Genomic DNA, 20,151 nt, shown 5'->3' with positions numbered 1-20,151 from the left:
TACACACACACACACACACACACAGCTATTGAGCCCTTGTGATCCTGTGCTAAGAATCTCCTGCTTTGCTCTCATTCTGTGAATGTTTAGAGTGCTATTTAATTAGTCATGTCCAAGTGTAATTATTTGTTGTTCACTACCTGTTGGGTTTACTTGTAGGTTTATAGGCACATTCCAATTATTGCAAGAAAAATGAGAGATTTAGGAAGTAAGGCAGGTGGAGGTGGGTAAATGTGTTATTGGTATTTGTTTTAAACATATTCACATTGTTTTAAACACATGTTCTTTTAAATAATTTGCTGATCAGATTACAAACTATTGAGATTTACCTTCAGATTTCCTGTAAGGTTAAGTATAAATTAGTGTGTAACCCAACAGTTGTACTCTCAGGAGAAAGAAACGCATTGGTAACAGAATCTTAATTGTATGGCAGCATGAATCTCCAAAAATTGTATGAGGCAAATAAAGCACACAAATACATGTTGTTAATAAAATTAGCTTCCCATGAATTCTAAGAGCAGAAAAAATTCACCTTACCTGGTAAAAATCTAAAAATATAGGAGGAAAGGGCTATGAGTAAACTTTGAAGAACAATAAAATAAATGGTCACATGTATAGCAGAGAAAGAAGAAAAAGTGCTGGAAGCTGATTTCTTCTTTCTTTCCTTCCAAAACTGCTTCCTGTTCCCCATTCATAGGTGGTGCGTTCTACACAGCAGAGACCAGCGAAAATGCAAAATTGCATTATCACAACTCCTGGGCACTCATCCTCCATGCTGCAGCTTTGTGGCTGACAAGCACAGGTTTTGCAGTTGCTGAGCCTGATGAAGGCACAGCTAATCTTTCAAGGCCTGTAACCCCAACTTCCATGTGCCAAGGCTCATCATCCAAGCATACAGTGAAGTCCCCTGAGGATGTCTACACTGATAGATTCCATCTAATTTTAGGTCAGTAAAAGAGTGTACAAGCAGCTGTGCACCATTGGCTCACACCTGTAATCCTAGCTACTCAGAATACTGAGATCTGAGAATTGCTGTTCAAAGCCAGCCTGGAGGAGAGTCCTTAAGACTTATCTCCAGTCAACCAGAAAAGAAGTCAGAAGTGGAGCTGTGGCTGAAGTGGTAGAGCACTTACCCTGAACAAAAAAGCTTAGGGACAGTGCCCAGACTGGCACCATAAAAAGTATAGAAGCTTAAAGTGTTTTTAGGGTTATTCTTGAGTTACACCTTATTGCCTGTCTCCTCAGTAACTGTTAACATTCTGTTTTTCTGTTTTGTTTTTTTTTGTTGTTATTTTTGTTTTGTTTTGTTTTGTTTTGTCAGCCGTGGGGCTTAAACTCTGGGCCTGGGCACTGTCCCTGAGCTCTTCAGCTCAAGCAAGGCTAGCGCTCTACCACTTGAGCCACAGCACCACTTCCAGTTTTCTGGTGGTAAATTGGAGATAAGAGTCTCATGGACTTTCCTGCCCGAGCTGGCTTTGAACCTTGATCCACAGATCTAGCTAGAATTAGATGTAGCTAGGATTATGGGTGTGATCCACTGGCAACTGGCTTAACTTATTCTTTGTTGGATGTTAATGATAGCCTTGATATAACTAGGTAAATATATTTGTAAAAATGATCATTTTTATGGTACTCAAGTTTGCCTTGTGCTTCCTAGACAAGCACTCTGTACACCTAAAAATGTTCATACAGTCTAGAATCTATTACAGTTGGCTTCGGTATCAAGTTGAATAAATTAAAGAAATTACAAAAGAAGCCAACTTTTATTTCTGTACAGTTGTGTAGATGTTATATGTAGTATTTGTGTGTGTGTGTGTGTGTGTGTGTGTGTGTGTGTGTGTATTACATGTACTGGAGCTTGAACTGAGGCCTCATTCTTGCTGGGCATTTTCATACATAGCTAGTACATGAGTCATACCTCCAGTCTGAAATTTTTTGGCTAATTGGAGCTAGATTCATGCAGACTTCTCTGCCCAGGCAGGCTTCAAAACAAGATTTTGTAAACTGAGCTCTCAGACTCCTGAATAGCTATGAATACAGGCATAAGCCACCAGATGCTGTTCATTTTGTTTTTCCACCATTTGAGTTATGCTCCCAGATCTTGTTTTACTTATTTTATAACCCAGCTGGTCTTGAATTCAAGATCCCACTCTATCTTCCTCCTGAGTGCTGGGAGGTACCAAACATGTACCACCATACCCAGCTTTCCAAAAGATTTTTAATAGATCTATGTGCTGTCAACATATGTTCCAAATTTCTCAGTATACACAAAAAGGCATGCCAAGGGGTTCTCTCCCTTGTTCTCAACATTTTCAAGTTTCAAGAATGTTCGCCCCCTCTGTAATGTTATCTGAGTATATTGGAAACCGTGTATACTGGTATTGGAAGTAGGAAATTGAAAGGGAATACCAAATTTGAGAGACACAGGGTAAAAAAAGACAACTACAAAAGCAATACTTGCAAAACTGTTTGGTGTAAGTGAACTGAACACCTCCGGGGTGGGGGGAGGGAAAGGGGGAGGAGGGAGGGGGGTATGAGGGACAAGGTAACAAACAGTACAAGAAATGTATCCATTGCCTAACGTATGAAACTGTAACCTCTCTGTACATCAGTTTGATAATAAAAATTTGAAGAAAAAGAAAAGAATGTTCGCCCAGTAATACAGAAAATTGTAATGGCCAGGGATTAACAATAGGATTTTCAGATTTATGAAGTTCGCTTCATATTTTAGCTTTTCTATAACTTCTTTAATTTTTGATAGTATATCAGGGATTAAACTAGGGCCTCACACTTACAAAGAAGGGATTCAACTAAAATGTGTTATCTTTCTGGTAAAATACAGTGAACTTCTAGAATTAATGGAACAATTTTTTTATGTTTAATTTAGTTCTAAGAAAAACTATAAGTGCATTACTTATAAGGAGCTATTGAGTAAATGGAACATAAATGTCATAAAGGTAAATGGTTATTGGGCATGGTGGCTCACATCTGCAATCAGATGGAGATCTGGATGAGTGAGATTCAAAGGCACCCAGGCAAAAGGATAGGACCCTCTTCTCAAGAAACAAGCCTCTTCTTTTTTTCTTTTTTTTTTTCTTTTTTTTTTGGCCAGTCCTGGGGCTTGGACTCAGGGCCTGAGCACTGTCCTGGCCTCTTTTTGCTCAAGGCTAGCACTCTGCCACTTGAGCCACAGCGCCACCTCTGGCCATTTTCTGTATATGTGGTGCTGGGGAGTTGAACCCAGGGCCTCATGTAGAGACAAGCACTCTTGCCAATAGGCCATATCCCCAGCCCCAAGCCTCTTCTTAACAAACAAGCTAGGCTTGTTTGGTGACCCACACTTTTAATCCAAGCTCACAAGGAAGCTATAGGTAGAAAGATCTTAGTCTTCAGAAGAGCAAACTTACCTGAAAAATAACTAAAAGCAAAAGGACTGAGGATATGACTAAAATGAGTTCAAGGCCCTTAGTTCAAACCTCAGTACAAACAATAAGTAAATAAAATGTACTTTATCAAGTTAAGATTTATCATTCATAGAATTTCTATTAAACTTTGGAGGGCGTAAAAGCATTGCTCAGTGACAGTGCTTTCCTAATATGTGTAAGATTTTATTCTTAGCACTGCAAAGGGAAAAAAATTAATTAAAAAAAAAAGGCCAGCCACTGCAGGTCAGACCTGTAATCCTAACTAACTACTCATGAAGCTGAGATCTGAGGACCAAGATTTGAAGCCAGCCTGGGCAGGACAGCCTGTGAAACTTATCTCCATTTAACTACCAAAAAAAGCCAGAAGTGGAGCTGTGGCTCACGTGGTAGAACACTACAATTGAGCACAAAAATTAATTATACTTAGCCAAGCACTGGCTAAATGAGTCTTTCCTATATCCTAGCTACTCAAAAGGCTGAGGTCAGAGGTTCATGGTTCAAAGCCAGTTCTAGAGGCTCATGTCTACTGTTAACCAGCAAAAAGCAGGAATTGGCATGATGGCTCAAGTTGGTAGAGTGCCGTGCCCACCTTGAGAGAAAACACTGTAAAACAGAGTACAAAGCCCTGAATTCAAGCTCAGTACCATCGCCAGAAAAATTGTAAAACTTGAAATTAGTTTGGTTCTTTCAGCCAGTTTTCCTGTCTCAAAATAAGCAGTAATGAGTTAAAGGTATAGCACAGTAGTTAGATCACATGCCTGGTTTGTTCGAGGTCCTGGTTCAGCACCCCCATCACCCCAGGAAATACCGAGAACTAGTGCTAATAGTGCCTCCTTCAGGTATTATGATAATATAGTAAAATGAGTGCAAACACCTTGTTTGATACATGATAGTCACATTTTAGTTGGACTAAAGCTATAAAACCCTAAATATTAAGTTCTGTGGAGCAATTTTATTGGGTTTTTTTCAACTTTGAACTATTTTATAGCAACTAGGCAATTTGTACAGTCTTCATGAGTTTGTGTGTGTGCATGTGCGTGCAGAAACAGTTTTTAAAGGCTTGCTTTATTTGTTTATAGGCTTAAATTCACAGTTGTTTATTACCTTTTAGCTAAGCTTCTTATTTGTGTCTCTCAGCAAAATAGAAGTTAATCATTTAACTTAGTTTATTAAACTAAAAATCTCAAAGAACCTTTCTCCTTTCCACAGGAATCAGTGTGGAATTTTTATGCTCATTACGCTCAGATGCAACCATGGAAAGCATTACTGCTTGTTTACATGCATTACAGGCCCTTCTAGATGTTCCTTGGCCCAGATCTAAGATTGGCAGCGATCAGGTGATTTCTTGTTTTTGTTAGACTTCCGTGGACTTTAGGAACAGAAACATCTGTTCAGGGGACTGGGAATATGGCCCAGTGGTAGAGTCCTTGCCTCGCATGCATGAAGCTGGGTTCAATTCCTCAATACCACAAAAACACAAAGTGGAAGTGGTGCTGTGGCTCAAGTGGTAGAGTGCTAGCCTTGAGCAAAAAGAAGCTAGCTACTGGAGAAGCTGAGATCTGAGGATCGAGGTTGAAAGCCGACCCAAGGCAGGAAAGTCTGTAAGACAAACTCTTTCCTCCAGTTAACCACCCAAAAAGTGAAAGTGGAGATGTACCTCAGGTGGCAGAGTATCAACCTTGAGCAAAAACACTAAGGGAGACAGTGCCCAGTCTCTTGAGTTCAAGCCCTAGTGCTTGTGCACACATGCGCGCTGCCTAGCTGGTAGGTGGAGTCAAATACTAATATCTGACCCATATAGTAAAAGATTGCTACATATTGTAGTACTTCTTTGGCATCTCCCAAGGATAAATATGCATTAGAGAGGTCCTCTTAAGTCTCATATATTATCCAACATATTAACTTTGTAGTCCTTGATTCAGTATTAAGGTAAATGAATTGTGTGATTTCTTCACTACATAGACTATCATTTAACACTATCATTTATGAGGCTTGAAGTATTTAGTCACAATCTTACCTAAGTTGAAATGGACTTGAATAAATTGCACTCTCTTCTGTGCTTATTTTCTCTGTATATTAAAACAAGTATAATAACAGATTTACTCCTGTTATTTTCATACATTAAAGAAACCAGAGTAATTTAAAAAGATAAGGGAAAATGAAACAATGTTTCTCTGGTATATTTAGTTTAGTGAGAGATCCATTTTAATAACATAGTTTTCCCTCACTGTTTATTACTAGACATCCTTAATATGAATTGGAGAATCTGCCTGTCAGCCCTTCTATTCTTTTACCATATTTCCATCTTGCTTCCATTTTTTTTTTAATTTCTGGGTTTGGGACCTGTGTGATTATGATCTTTTTCATAGTAACATCTCTCACCAAGATGAGACAAAAAAAATTCTGAAGTTCATTTCAAGTTTACTATATAACTCTGTTGCACTAACAACCATTTTTATGAGCAGTTTGTTATATTCTGTTTCTGGATTTTGTCATAGCATTTTAACATTGTTATTATTTTATCAGAAAAAGAAAATCTATATCATTTCCAATATAGTGTCCACTACATATTTTTCTATGATAGAACTTGGGTATTGAGTTACTGAATGTTCTACACCGAGTGATTTTGACCAGAGAATCCCCTTCCATTCAACTGGCTTCACTTGAAGTGGTAAGGCAGATTATCTGTGCAGCTCAAGAACATGTGAAGGAAAAAAGACGAAGTGCAGAAGGTAAATGTTAATTAACTCATAATGCCAAATTAACAGCATCATCAGTGCTGGAGATCAAATGTAGGACCTGAAATACACTAGGCAAGCAGTCTTAACTCTGAGCCATTGAGCAACACCTCCAGCCCAACATCACTGTTTTTAAAATAATTGCTTCATATCTACTATGCATAGGAAAATTGGAACTTTCCTTTTTTTTTTTTTTTTGGTGCTGGGTACTGGGGCCTAAACTTAAGACTTCAAGTTCTAGCACTTGACCTCCACCTCCAGCTTCTTGCTGGTAAATTGAAGTTAAGCATCTCATGGATTTGTTTGCCAAGCCTCAATCCTGTGGCAGCCTCCTAAGTAGCTAGGATTATAGACATGAGCCATAGGTGTCTAGCTGTTTTTCACTTTTTGTTTTTGCCAGTATCGGGGCTCGAACTCAGGAGCCTCGAGCTTATTGCTTGTTCACAGTTGGCACCCACCTCTTGAGCCGTATCTTCAGCCTGGCTTTCAGTGGTTAATTGGAGATGACTTTGAACTACCGTGCTGAGAATTATATGCTTAAGCCATCAAAACCTGTCCTAACACATGCTTTGAATCTTCTCATCCTCTTCTACTTGTTAGCTTGGATATTGTCAGTAGCCTAGCTACCATTCTTTGGAGAAATGAGAATTTGTGTGTTTGAGGGGTGGGACATGGGGCTTAAACTCAGGGCCTGGGCTCTGTCCCTGAGCTCTTTTGCTCAAGGCTAATGCTCCACCACTTTGTGCCACAGCGCCACTTCCGGTTTTCTGGCAGTTACTTGGAGATAACAGTCTTAGAGACTTTCCTGCTTGGGCTGGCTTCAAACCATAATCCTCAGCTCTCAACCTCTTGAGTAGCTAGGGTTACAGATATGAACCACTGGCACCTGGCTATGATTTTTTTAAAAATTCTATTGCAATACAAAATCATAACAGCCATGTATGGGTGGCCCACACCTGTAATCCTCACTATTCAGGAGGCTGAAATATGAGGATCACAGTTTGAGCCCAGCTCAGGCAGAAAAGTCCCTGAAATTCCATGTCCACAATAATCAGCAGAAACCAGGGGTTGAAGGGTGGGTTAAGTGGTTGAGCAGCAGCCAAGTGAGCAAGCAGAGTAAGTTTGAGGCTAAGTTCAAACCTCAGTATCAGAAAAAAGGAAAAAGAAAAATGATGTAACAAAAACTATTTTCTAGCTGGGTGCTGGTGGCTCGTATAATCCCTAACTACTCAGGAGGCTGAGATCTGAGGATCACAGTTCAAATCCAGACTGGGCAAGAAAGTCCATGAGACTCTTATCTCCGATAAACTACTCAAAAAGCTGGAAGTGATGCTGTGGCTCAAGTGGTAGAGTGCTAGCCTTGAACACAGCCTCAGGAACAACACCCAGGCCCTGAGTTCAAGCCCCAGGACTGGCAGAAAAACAAACCAAAAAACCTATTTTACCTACACAATTGCTTTCTTTAATTCTTTCACATTAAGACCATAGCCATTAAAGTTATTACCTATAACAGAAATAAATAGCCATCTGCTAGAAGCAAAGTCAGCACAAAGTATTTATTAAACACTATTCCTTCTGTCTTGTAGTTGATGATGGTGCTGCTGAAAAGGAAACCCTGCCAGAATTTGGAGAGGGCAAGGACACAGGAGGACTTGTGCCTGGAAAGTCTTTGGTCTTTGCAACACTAGAACTATGTATGTGCATTCTAGTTAGACAACTCCCAGAACTAAATCCCGAATTGACAGGTAGCCCAGGAGTAAAAGTTACAAAACCACACATGCTATCAGAAGATGGGAGTAGATTAGTTTCATCTGCGTTGGTTATCCTTTCAGAACTTCCTACAGTGTGCTCTCCTGAAGGTATGTTGTGGCTTGCAATTGTTTGCTTGTCCTAAAAGGAAGAATGTCCGTCTGTCATAGATAAAGGAATCTAATTGCTGATCTATTTTCTCATTATAAGAGAATGCTGACCCAAATTTGAGTATTGTTAGAAGTGTGAAAGCGCTGTGTGACACGGGGAGCTGGCCGGCTGTCACTCCCCAGAGACCCCGCCATGGTTTGTGCGGGTGCCATGGGGGCGCATCTCCCCACGTCCGACTTGGACATCTTCGGGGAGCTGAGGAAGATGAACAAACGCCAGAGATAATGGAGACATCAAATTCCTGACTAAAGGAGATAATAATGAAGTTGACGATAGAGGCTTATACACAGAAGGCCAGAACTGGCTGGAAAAGAAGGACGTAGTGGGGAGAGTGAGAGGGTTTTTTGCCGTATGTTGGTATGGTCACAATTATAATGAATTACTATCCAAAATTCAAGTATGTTCTTTTGGCTGTCATGGGTGCATATGTGTTACTAAAATGTGAGTCCTAATATGAGAGGCTGATCTGGGACGATTGATTTCTGTTGAAAAAGAGAAAAACTAATATATTTGAAATGTTCCACTTTCTGTATAGAAGGAAACCACGTGGAGACATTTTTGTCTTGTCCAAATAAATGATTCATCAGTTAAAAAAAAATGTAAAAGTAAATATAAGACAGCAAGTAGTACGGATAGACATGCTCTTCTGTTGTTGGTTATTCTTTTTTCCAGTACTAGGGATTAAATCTAGAGCTTCAAGCAAACTGGGCATGTGCTCTACCACTGAGCTACATTTTTAGCTGAAAATATTTTAGTCAGTCACTGGCAATTAGGAATTTAACTGTGTGCACGCGTGCTACTCTTGTTACTTCAACTCAGGAATTGTGCTCTGTCCCCACTTGAGTCACAGTTCTACTTCTGGCTTTTTTTGGTAGTTAATTGGAGATAATAGTCTCATGGACTTTCTTGCTCTGGCTGGCTTTGAACCACAATCCTTAAATCTCAGCCTCCTAAGAAGATAGGATTTCAGGAGTAAGCCACCATTGCCCAGCTCTTAAAATCTTTTAAGTATATATTATCTCTTGGACTTTTCCTGCTTCCATGATGATAGAAACAGGTCATCATATCCAGTTTTATTTGAAATTAAGTCTACTGGGCTTTTTTTGGTGCCATCCTAAGACTTGAACTCCATATCTAGGTACTGTCCCTGAGCTTTTTGCTCAAGGCTAGTACTCTACCTCTTAAGTCACAGCTTCACTTCCAGCTTTTTGATGGTTAATTGGAGATTAAAAGTCTCACAGACTTTCCTGCTCAGTCTGGCTTCAAACCATGGTTCTTAGATCTCACTGTCCTAACTAGCTAGGAATACAAGTGTGAGCTACTGGCATTCTGCTTTTAATGTAGCTTATTTTTTTAATTAAATTTTATTGACAAGGTGTTGTGCAAAGGGGGTACAGTTACATAATGAGACAGTGAATACATTTCTTGTGATATCTTACACCCTCATTTTTCTTTCCCTTCCCTAGATCAGGTAGGCATATATACAGTATCCAGTGTACCAAAATCATATACAGTAACCACGTAGGGTACACCATAGGAAATTCACCTAGAACTTTAAAGATAATGTCAACAGTAGAATCCTCCTGTGTCCTTCTCTTGGAGTTGTTTTTGCTTATCCTCGTCTTATGTGATCATGTGTACATAGCTGTTGAGCTGTTGTGATCCACTGGTAGATTTATTCTAGACTTTTTTATGTTTAGTAGTTGTTTGGTTTTAGATTCATAATGTAAAGTCGCTGACCCAAATATGTGGAAATACCATTTGAAAAGAAGTTCATTGTTTTGTAGACCTGGTCTCTACTGTCCTCCTCCCTCCCTAACAGTCATGTATCAAGGAAACCATGCTTAATGTAGCTTTTAAGGCCCTCCACAGGCTCTACTGAGTCCTCTGCCTTTTGCTAATTCCTTCTGTGCAGATCCTACACCCAAAAGGCTTCATGTTCATTCTTTTTTTTTCCCCGGGCTTGGGACTCAGGGCCTGAGCACTGTCCCTGGCTTCTTTTTGTTCAAGGCTAGCACTCTCACCACTTGAGCCACAGTGCCACTTCCACTTCTTCTGTTTATGTGGTACTGAGGAATTGAACCCAGGGCTTCATGCATGCTAAATAAGCAAGCACTCTACTGCCAAGCCATGGTCCTAGCCCTCATGTTCCTTCTTGTTCTAGCTATTGATTTGAAATGACCCATACCTTCCCTGACTTTCAAATCTTTTCTTCAAAGTTTAGTTCTAGTCCTACCTCATCTATACTCTTTTCTAAAAACTCTACCTCATACTGAATTTTCCTTGTTTGTGTATATAAGTTATTTCTATATGTAGATCTGTGGCTTTTTATCTATCATATAAATGTATCATATTCAACTGGTTACTACATAAAAGATTTATGTAGCCAGGAATCAGTGGTTCATGCCTGTAACCCTAGCTAGTCAGAAGGCTGAGATCTGAGGATCATGGTTCAAAGTCAGCCAGGGCAGGAGAATCTGTGCGACTCTTACCTTCAGCTATTCAGCAAAAAGCCTGAAATAGAGCTGTGCTCAGTACTGACACACATAAAAAAAGTGTTAATGTATATAGATGTGTCGTATTTCCAACTGTGTGTGTGTGCGCGCATGCATGCATGCATGCACATGCACATGCTTGTTTTGAGGCTTGAACTAAGGATCTAGGTTCTGTCCCTGAGCTTTTTTGCTGAAAAGTAGTGTTCTACAACTGAACAACTCATGGGGGGGGGGGGGGGAAGGGGAAGAGGGAGGGGGAGGGGGGAATGAGGGACGAGGCAACAGTACAAGAAATGTATCCAATACCTAATGCATGAAATTGTAACCTCTCTGTAATTCAGTTTGATAATAAAAATATATATTAAAAAAGTAGTGTTCTACCACTTGAGCTACAGTTCCACTTGTGGCTTTTTGGTGGTTAATTGGAGGTAAGAATATCACAGACTTTCCTAAAGCCCCTGCTGGATTCAAATTGTAGTCTCCAAGCTCTCAACCTTCTTAGTAACTAAGATTACAGGTATGAGTCACTGGTGCTTGGCTCCAGTTAAACTTTCATATCCTACAAATCTAGCACATATATTCATCTACGCAATGGATACTTAACTACTTGATAATCATATTTCTGCTTAAATGTGTCTTGAACAGTTGGTAATTATCTTATACCTAATGACTTTAACCTTTAATTTAAATTAAAAGTTAGATTCCTTGTTACCACATACAATGTAAGATTAAGAGTGGAAGAAAAAGTGGCTATCAGAGGATTAGGGGTAAAAATATACTTTAGGCTTTTTTGTTGTATATTTGATAATTTCATTAATCATTTTAGCTTGAACTTTATGACTTGAACTCCTTAGTGGCCACAAGCCTTTTTTTTTTTATTAGTATCTTACTGTATAGCTCAGATTAGTCTCAACTTTATAATCATATTGCCTCAGCCTCTGCATTGCTGGGATTACAGTATTCCACTACCTTGCCTTGCTCCATTTTTCATAGCTATTTGAGGCACAAATTTCCGAGGAATTTAAAATAATTAAGTGGGTGGTAGTGAGGTTACACAACACTGTATATATCATACTACTAGATTGTACACCTTAACAGTAAAAATGGAACTGGACATGGTGCACATATTTGTTACCTCAGAATTTAGGAGGCTGAGGCAGGAGGATCATGAAGCTTGAGACCAGCCTCCACTGCATAGCAAGTTCAGGGGCCAGACCAGGCTACATAGCTAGTATAGAAAAGATTTACCAACTGCCACATCACATCAGACCTCAAAACATAATGAAACAAAGTGATACAACTTAAGTAAATAACACGTTCATTTAACCATCAAATTTTGATCTGACCTTTATGAGGCACCAGTGGCTCATGCATGTAATCCTAGATTCTCCAACTGCTGAGATCTAAGGATCACAGTTTATAGCCAGTCCAGGTAGGCAAGTCTCTGAGACTCTTATCCCATTTAACCACCAAAAACCTAGAGGCAGAGCTGTGGCTCAAGTAGCGAGCTAGCCTGCCCAGGCCCCGAGTTCAAGCCTCTGAGCTACAATAAATCTTTTAAGCTAGATTATCTCTGACACCATCTTAATCAGTGATGTCTTTTGGGGGAGAGAAAGGAAGAGTGTGTGTGTGTGTGTGTGTGTGTGTGTGTGTGTGTGTGTGTGTGTGTGTGTGTGAAAATCCATAATGTTTTAAATGTTGATTTTACAGGAAGCATCTCAATTCTCCCTACGGTATTGTACCTCACAATTGGAGTGCTCAGAGAAACTGCTGTGAAGTTGCCTGGGGGCCAATTATCTTCCACAGTTGCAGCTTCCCTCCAGGCTCTGAAAGGAATATTATCTTCCCCTATGGCCAGAGCAGAAAAGAGCCACACGGCTTGGACTGACCTCCTCCGAAGTGCTTTAACAACAATTCTGGACTGTTGGGATCCAGGTAAATAAAGCTCTTTTGAAGACTTTATTTTCAAAAGTAAGAGGAAGCTGGGTGCCAGTGGCTCACACCTATAATCCTGTCTACTCTAGAAGCTAAGATCTGAGGATCAAGGTGTAAAGCCAGAACTGGAGCTGTGGCTCAAGTGGTAAAGTGCTAGCTTTGAGCAAAAAACTTAAGGCACAGTACTCAGGCTTTGTACTGAGTTCAAGCCCTAGTACCTGCACAAAGGAAAATAAAAAGTATGGTGTTTTGAGGGCATGCTATAAACTTGATCATATTTATCTGTCTCACCTAGAAGAGACCATATTAAGTGTCTAGACAATATGTTTACATCTTAGGATCCTTAAACTTCAGTGCAATTGAATGAAGGGTGTTGACAGGCAGCCTGTATGTTGACGAGGGGAGACCTTCAGATACAATAGCATGTCTGTTTGTTAAATGCAATATGATCTATCTCTAGCTAAGGGAAAGTTTTATATATGCGGTATCCTGGAAATGTGCATAAGCTACATGTTATAAATATAAATCTATGTCATAATTCCAGTATTTACTAGCTGAATGACTAGTCAAACTACCTACTCAGTTTCCCTGAGTTTTGGTTTTGGTTTTGGTTTTTGTTTTGTTTTTTGGCTAGTCCTGGGGCTTGGACTCAGGGCCTGAGCACTGTCCCTGGCTTCTTTTTTGCTCAAGGCTAGCACTCTGCCACTTGAGCCACAGCGACACTTCTGGCCATTTTCTATATATGTGGTGCTGGGGAATTGAACCCAGGGCCTCATGTATACGAGGCAAGCACTCTTGCCACTAGGCCATATCCCCAGCCCCTGTTTTTTTTTTAATAAGCTGTAACATAACAGGAGGATCAAAAAGTCCAGGTCCTATCCTGGCACCTGTAATCATAGCCACTCAGGAAGCTAAAATCTCAGGATTGAGGTTGGAAGCCAGCCTGGACTGGGAAGTCTGTGACTTTCATATCCAATTAATCACAGAAGAAAACAGAAATGGTGCTGTGGCTCACAGTGGTAGAGTGCTAGACTTGAGCAAAAGGAGCTCAGGGATAGCACCCCCCCAGGTCCAGAGTTCAAGCCCCAAGACTGAAAAAAAAAAAAAAAAAAAAAGTCCAGGTCTGCCCTGTGCTAAATATAGTAAGACCCTGTCTCAAACAGGGCAAAAAAAAAGCATCTCATTTATTTACTACCTGGCATATCAATAAGTAATAGTCACTATTTCCCACGTCCAATAAAATTACCATCTTTTTATTGTTGTATTGTGTTAGTTATTATCTTAAAAAGGTCTTTAGATATATTCTGCATCATCCCTGCCTCCTTTGTCATATATATGTTATGTAAGTGTCACAGTTTACCCAACTGGAGCTCAAGAAGTAAAAAAAGAACCAAAATCAAGGTAGAAGGAGAATTTTTTTTAATGTAGTCAAAGAAGCTAAAGAAAAAAATGTTAATAGAGAAGGAATGATCAGAGGCGTAAAATACTGTAGAGAAGTCAAACACTATGGGAAATAGAGCTCAGTGAGAGCTGAGGAACAGGAAAACTCCTTGTGGACTCCTCTCGAAGGAGAAGGATGGAAGGTATAGGCTGAAGCTGCTTCTCCTCCTATCTTCTTGAACAGCACCTTGCTACGTCATCTAGACTAGCTTTGAACTCATGATCTTCCTCCCTCAACCTCCTGAGTACTGGAATTACAGCCATGCACCCTGCTGCCAGGCCAGGAATTTATTTATTTATTTTTTTTTTTTTTTTGGCCAGTCCTGGGCCTTGGACTCAGGGCCTGAGCACTGTCCCTGGCTTCTTCCCGCTCAAGGCTAGCACTCTGCCACTTGAGCCACAGCGCCTCTTCTGGCCGTTTTCTGTATATGTGGTGCTGGGGAATCGAACCTAGGGCCTCGTGTATCCGAGGCAGGCACTCTTGCCACTAGGCTATATCCCCAGCCCCCGGGCCAGGAATTTTATTTTTAAAGATGAAATTCTAGCATAAAGTTCATACTTGTGAGGAAAAAAGAAGATGCGTAAGAGGATGACATTGGAAGCAGTAATAAAGCATCACTAAGTAGGGAAGAAGGAATAAAATTAAAAGAATTAAACCTGTTAACATAAGAAGAACAGCTTTCAAGGGTGGAACAATAGTTTTATGTAGATTAAGACAAGCATTCCTCTTTCATCACACACACACACACACACACACACACAAGGGTGTGATAGTGATATATCAGAGAATGAAGACTTCTAATGGGGACTAGAATTTAGATTAGCTACTATGAAAATAATGGAGGAACTGATCATGACAGGTAAAAAGTTTGCTCTCTATATATAAACATTGCCCCAAAACCTCATAGTAAAAAATAGCATACATTTGTGATCTGTCCGTTTTCATGAGTCAGAGATAGCCTGTGGTTAGTTAGCTTAGGGTCTCTCATTAGCTTACTGCTACATTAGTTGCATGACCTTGAACATTTAAATTTGTCTTCAGTTTCCCTTCTATAAAATGGCAATGGTAGCAGTATTCATACTGTTTAGGTTGTGAGAATTGAATGAATTAATCTATGTAAAGTATTTAGAATACATAATACGAACAGTGCTCAACATGAACTTGTGTTAGCTATTATGTCATTACATCTTTTTGTTTTTGAGTCTCACTGTTGTCTAGTCTAACCTCAAACTTTACATGTGTGTATATTGATGCCTTTACTTTTGATAATTAAAATTCCTTTGCTAGTTCTTGACTCTGTAGTTACTTGTTATAAATATAATCATAAATAAATTTGAGTTGGCATACCTTAAATATTTGTCAAAGTTCCTTTCTTTTCCTTCTTTTTTGCATTGTGGGAAGCAACAAACCCAGGACTTCCCACTATCACTGGCATGTATTATGTAGCCTGCCAGAGTTTCTAGAGTCTATCAGGGTTCTTATCTGCACCTTTTGTATACATGAAAAAAAATGTTGCTGACCAAGTTAAAGAAAGCTTCACCCAGATACATAAAGCAATAAATATGATGAGTTCTAATTATTTCTCTTTAGTTGACGGAACATATCAAGAACTTGATGAAGTCAGCCTGCTTACTGCTATCACAGTGTTTATTTTGTCTACCAGTCCAGAAGTAACTACCATCCCATGCCTTCAGAACCGCTGTATTGAGAAGTTTAAGGCCACCCTTGAGACAAAAGATCCTATGGTAAGTGTCCTTTAGCAGGAAAAGGATTGTAGTAGGAATGTGTTTAGGCTTTTACAAAACTTTTGATTTTTGTTGGCTTCAACAGGAAGTATCTGACTACAGAGTTTTTTATTTTTAGATTGGGGCATACCTATTCTTAGCATGACAAAGGTAAGTAGTAATAGTGATTATTTTTCTGCCTTGAGTGTGGAGTGTAGTAGGAGAAAAAGAAAGTATTTTTATTTTAAAGCAGGTGTCTTAAAATTAATGTAACTGATACTTTTATTGTTAACAGTTCCATTGAGCCAGGCACTGGTGGCTCACACCTGTAATCCTAGCTGCTCAGGAGGCTGAGATCTGAGGATCAAGGTTCAAAGCCAAGCTGGGCAGGAAAGTTCATTAACTCTGATTAACCACCAAAAAGCAGGAAGTAGTCCTGTGGCTCAAGTGGTCAAGTGATTGCCTTAAGCACAAAAGCTTAGGAACAGTGCCCAGGCCCTGAGTTCAAGCCCCAGGACCAACAAAAAAAAGAAAAAAGAAAAATTTCATTGATATGGATCTAGAACAAGGTACTTTTATTAGATTCATTGTAGGTTATAGTAGATTCCTTTAAAAGAAAAGAGAGGAAGCTGGGCACTGCTGGCTCACAACTGCCTTCGTCGTTACTCAGGAGACTAAAACCGCGAGGATCCTGGTTCCAACTCAGCCCAGCAGAAAAATCCCCTAGAATCCATCTCCATTTAACCACAGCGCAAGTGGTGGAGTACCAGCTGTGAGCGAAAAAGCCACGCACAAAATTCACTGAAGGGAAAGAAAGGAAAGAACATGCCTTCTATAATATGATTGTAAAAAATCGGAGCCCATTCCAAAAACAGTGCATACAAGTTCTTTTGCTATACTAATTTCCTGCTCTTTTATGTGCTGCGACATGAGTTTGTAGCCCATCCTCACAAATGTATCTACTCTCAACATACAGGAGCCAAATTTACTGTCCAAAAAAAAAAGTAATACTGATGCAAATACCATCACATTAACTCAATGAAAGATGATGTGTGAATTTGACATATAGTCATTTCCTTTTATTTTTCTGTTCCATCTGTTTGCTGCCTGCAGGAGTTTTATATATCAGTTTCCTAGTGGTAACTAATACATGATACTTAGTATGGTTCAAATAGGATTCCTTAAAACCTTCAGACCATGACATTTGAACATCAAATATGTGTTACTTTGGTCTAAATGATTTTCTGAAATCAAGTATTTACAAGCTTCTCTGTTCTGTTTTTGAGGGGTTTTGTGTGTTGTTTGTTGTGTTTTTGAACATTATACAAAGTGCTGAGATGGAGAAATTGGGAGCTAGAGAAATGAAGAAAATAAGTAACCACTCAGCGTTATTCTCCTTCCCATTACACCACATACCGTATTCCGCTCCTCCAAACTGTTACCTCAGGAAAGGATTTAGGCCACAAGACCAGTTCAGCATTCTACATGTCAGATCCAGACACTCCTCACAACATGCCAAATAAAGAGATTGGTAATGGTAAATGGCCAAGAAAGGCCAATTATGCAGCACAGACATGCCACAGGAAAGAGAAAAAGAAATACTTCAGCCATCTTCAAGGTGCAGAGAATAGTTTTGGGTTTAAATACGGAAAGATTAGGGACAGTGGATAAGAGATAGATATAGTTAAACAGTACCATACCGTAGCCTGGTTGATCATGATCTTCTGGCTTTGATAGGAATTTTGGAGAAAATTGTCCTCACTTAGGGAAGCAATGTGGCCCCTTGAGGTGACTGTTCCTGAGCCAAGGTGCATAATAGTTTATTGTTTTCACGTGGGCAATGGTTTGTCCTTCAAGACAGTTGATCCCCTCTTGGAGGATAGTATAGAGAGCTGAACTCTCATAAAGATGTTAACGGGCTGGGAATGTGGCTTCTCGGTAGAGTGCTTGCGTAGCATGCACGAAGCCCTGGGTTTGATTCCTCAGCACCACATAAACAGAAAAAGCTAGAAGTGGCGCTGTGGCTCAAGTGGTAGAGTGCTAGCCTTGATCAAAAAGAAGCCAGGGACATTGCTCAAGCCTTGAGTCCCAAGCCCCAGGACTGGCAAAAAAAAAAGTTAACAATCTTGTCTTGTCTTTCCTGGACAGATATAAAGTGGAAGTAGAGATGCTTTTGGCTTATTTGTAGGCCCAAATAAAGAGTCAATGCTTTTTAGCCAAAGCAGGTTCTAGGTTATCTGTTTCTGAGTACCTATTTTTCAATTCATACTTAGATTTCCAAAATTAAATATAAATTAGAAATCAATTTAATTATCTTTGCTACTTTAACTGCAAAGTCTTAAGGGACAATTATTTGCCTGATTTTTATTTGTTTTAAGAACTTTAATTTATAGTTTATTCTTATCTTCTTCCTGCTAGGTACAAATCAAGACATATCAGCTCCTACATTCCATTTTTCAGTATCCAAATCCAGCTGTTTCCTACCCATACATTTATTCTTTAGCATCTTCTGTCATGGAAAAACTTCAGGAAATAGATAAGAGAAAACCTGAAGATACTGTTGAGCTTCAGATCTTTCAAGAAGGCATCAAGGTCCTGGAAGCCTTGGTTACCATTGCTGAAGAACAGCACCGTAAGTGTCTGCACTAAACCCATACTCTTTCAGAATCTTCCCAAGATCAGACTTTCAGTGTTATTTCAAAGAAAGGTAGTAAATGGTCACAGTGGTGTGTGTGGTAGTCTCAACTATTCTGGAGGTTGAGGCTAAGTTTGAGGCCAGCCTGGGTAATGCAGCCAAATTCCATCTGAAAAGGTGAAGCAGTATCCTGTTACACTCATTGATACTAGTATTAATTTGAGGGAAGAGATCAGAATTGTTTTGTAAGGAAAAAATGTATACAAGCCAAGTTGAATATTTGTTTCCCTGAACTTACCTTTGTTTACTTATAAGGTTCTCAGCTGGTGGCCTGTCTTCTGCCCATCCTTATCTCCTTCCTTTTGGATGAGAATGCTCTCGGATCAGCAACTTCAGTAATGAGAAATTTACATGACTTCGCTTTGCAAAATCTTATGCAGATCGGGCCTCAGTATTCCTCAGTTTTTAAAAGTGTAATGGCTTCTACTCCATCCTTGAAAACCCGCCTTGCAGCCGCCATAAAGGGCAATCAGGAGAGTGTCAACATCAAGTTACCATCTTCTAAACACACTGCAAACCCTGGGAAGAATTCGACCATCCAATTAAAAACCAATTTCCTCTAATTTTTATTTTTATGAGTAATAAGCACCTTATATTAATACTTAATCATTTCTTTTGCTTTAAGGACAAATATGAAATTTTAGGTTCAAGTGCACTTGAAGGGCTACTTGATTGTTTTAACTTAAAGAGCTGTGACTTTACAAACTGACAGCAAACACTATTTTTTGTAAGGTTTTGGGGGGGGGGTTGTTTTTGGTTTTCTTTTACTAAGACCATAAAACTGTCAAGATTCTTGTCAGGAATTTCAAGAAAGTACCAAAACAAAATTTACTAAGCAATCCACTGCTTTCAAAGTAAAATAGATCTCTTCTAACAACCCGCATATACACATAGTATACTTAACTCTGTGAAAGATATAAATTTCAATCTAGTATAAGTTATCTGCACTCATTGTATCCTTGTTGCTAATTTAAAATTCTGCCTTGTTCAATAATAGCATTAAACTTGCTTGGATTTCTTAAGCAAGATAAATGATTGGAAAGCTATTTAGGAGATCCGGTCTAGAAATATCCAATATGCAATTGTTCAAATTAATTTCAGCCCTATAAGTGTGGCTTAAGATTTGGTGTCTGTTTCATAACTTTTCACCATCTTTTGAGATACTTTATATTGTGTTCACAAAATGAAAGTTTTACTTACTTTAAATAGAAGAGAACATCTCTATTTCAATGTTTTTCAGGTGGGTTTTCTGTTACCTCTGTTCTGAACAGTTTTGTTCATTTTCATTTGTGGCAATTGTTTTCAATTATGTTTATTCATATTGATGAGTTTAATGTAGATTGATATCTATATTATAGTTAGTTTACCTATGAGTTTACGCAAATGCCAAATTTAGTACAATAAATTTAGATCATCAATGAATACAAATACTTTTTTAAAGTAAAACATATTTTACTATAAAACTTCTAATGGAAAAGTCGTACTGGTTGAATGATATTTTAGCTTATCATTAACTATTTCAATGCTATATACTCTATGAATTAAATTAATCACTATGTCAAATAAAGTTTTTCCCTGTTAAAAATGACAAAATTTACCTGGGCGCCATTGGCTGAAACCTATAGTCCTAGCTACTCGAGAGCCTGGGATGAGTTTGAAGCCAGCCCTGGCAAGAACAACTGTGAGACTTTAATTAACCACCGAAAAGCCAGAAGTTGAGCTATGGCTTAAGTGGTAGAGCACTAACCTTGAGCACAAACGCTCAGGGACAGCACCCA

At 39.2% G+C, this 20,151-nt stretch overlaps 1 protein-coding gene across 6 annotated transcripts in view; it reads left to right on the top strand.

The window, feature by feature from the left end:
- The window catches only part of Heatr5a (HEAT repeat containing 5A), a 103,925-nt gene extending 84,134 nt beyond the window's left edge, over window positions 1–19,791 (top strand). For 4 of the 6 annotated variants that reach the window (XM_048361916.1, XM_048361918.1, XM_048361915.1 and 1 more), the window contains exons 29-36: window positions 698–946; window positions 4,635–4,762; window positions 6,010–6,157; window positions 7,750–8,022; window positions 12,289–12,513; window positions 15,545–15,699; window positions 18,097–18,310; window positions 18,629–19,790. In XM_048361916.1, coding sequence (XP_048217873.1) covers window positions 698–946; window positions 4,635–4,762; window positions 6,010–6,157; window positions 7,750–8,022; window positions 12,289–12,513; window positions 15,545–15,699; window positions 18,097–18,310; window positions 18,629–18,936 — 1,700 coding nt within the window. In that variant the 3' untranslated portion in view covers window positions 18,937–19,790. Of the gene's footprint in view, window positions 1–697; window positions 947–4,634; window positions 4,763–6,009; window positions 6,158–7,749; window positions 8,023–12,288; window positions 12,514–15,544; window positions 15,700–18,096; window positions 18,311–18,628 lie in introns of those variants that run through there. The other 2 variants (XM_048361919.1, XM_048361920.1) reach the window with 2 other exon arrangements.
- Window positions 19,792–20,151: the final 360 nt, after the last annotated feature.

This window comes from Perognathus longimembris, chromosome 14, assembly GCF_023159225.1.
Source record: "Perognathus longimembris pacificus isolate PPM17 chromosome 14, ASM2315922v1, whole genome shotgun sequence".
NCBI lineage: Eukaryota > Metazoa > Chordata > Mammalia > Rodentia > Heteromyidae > Perognathus > Perognathus longimembris.
This window is presented reverse-complemented; position numbering and strand designations above follow the sequence as displayed.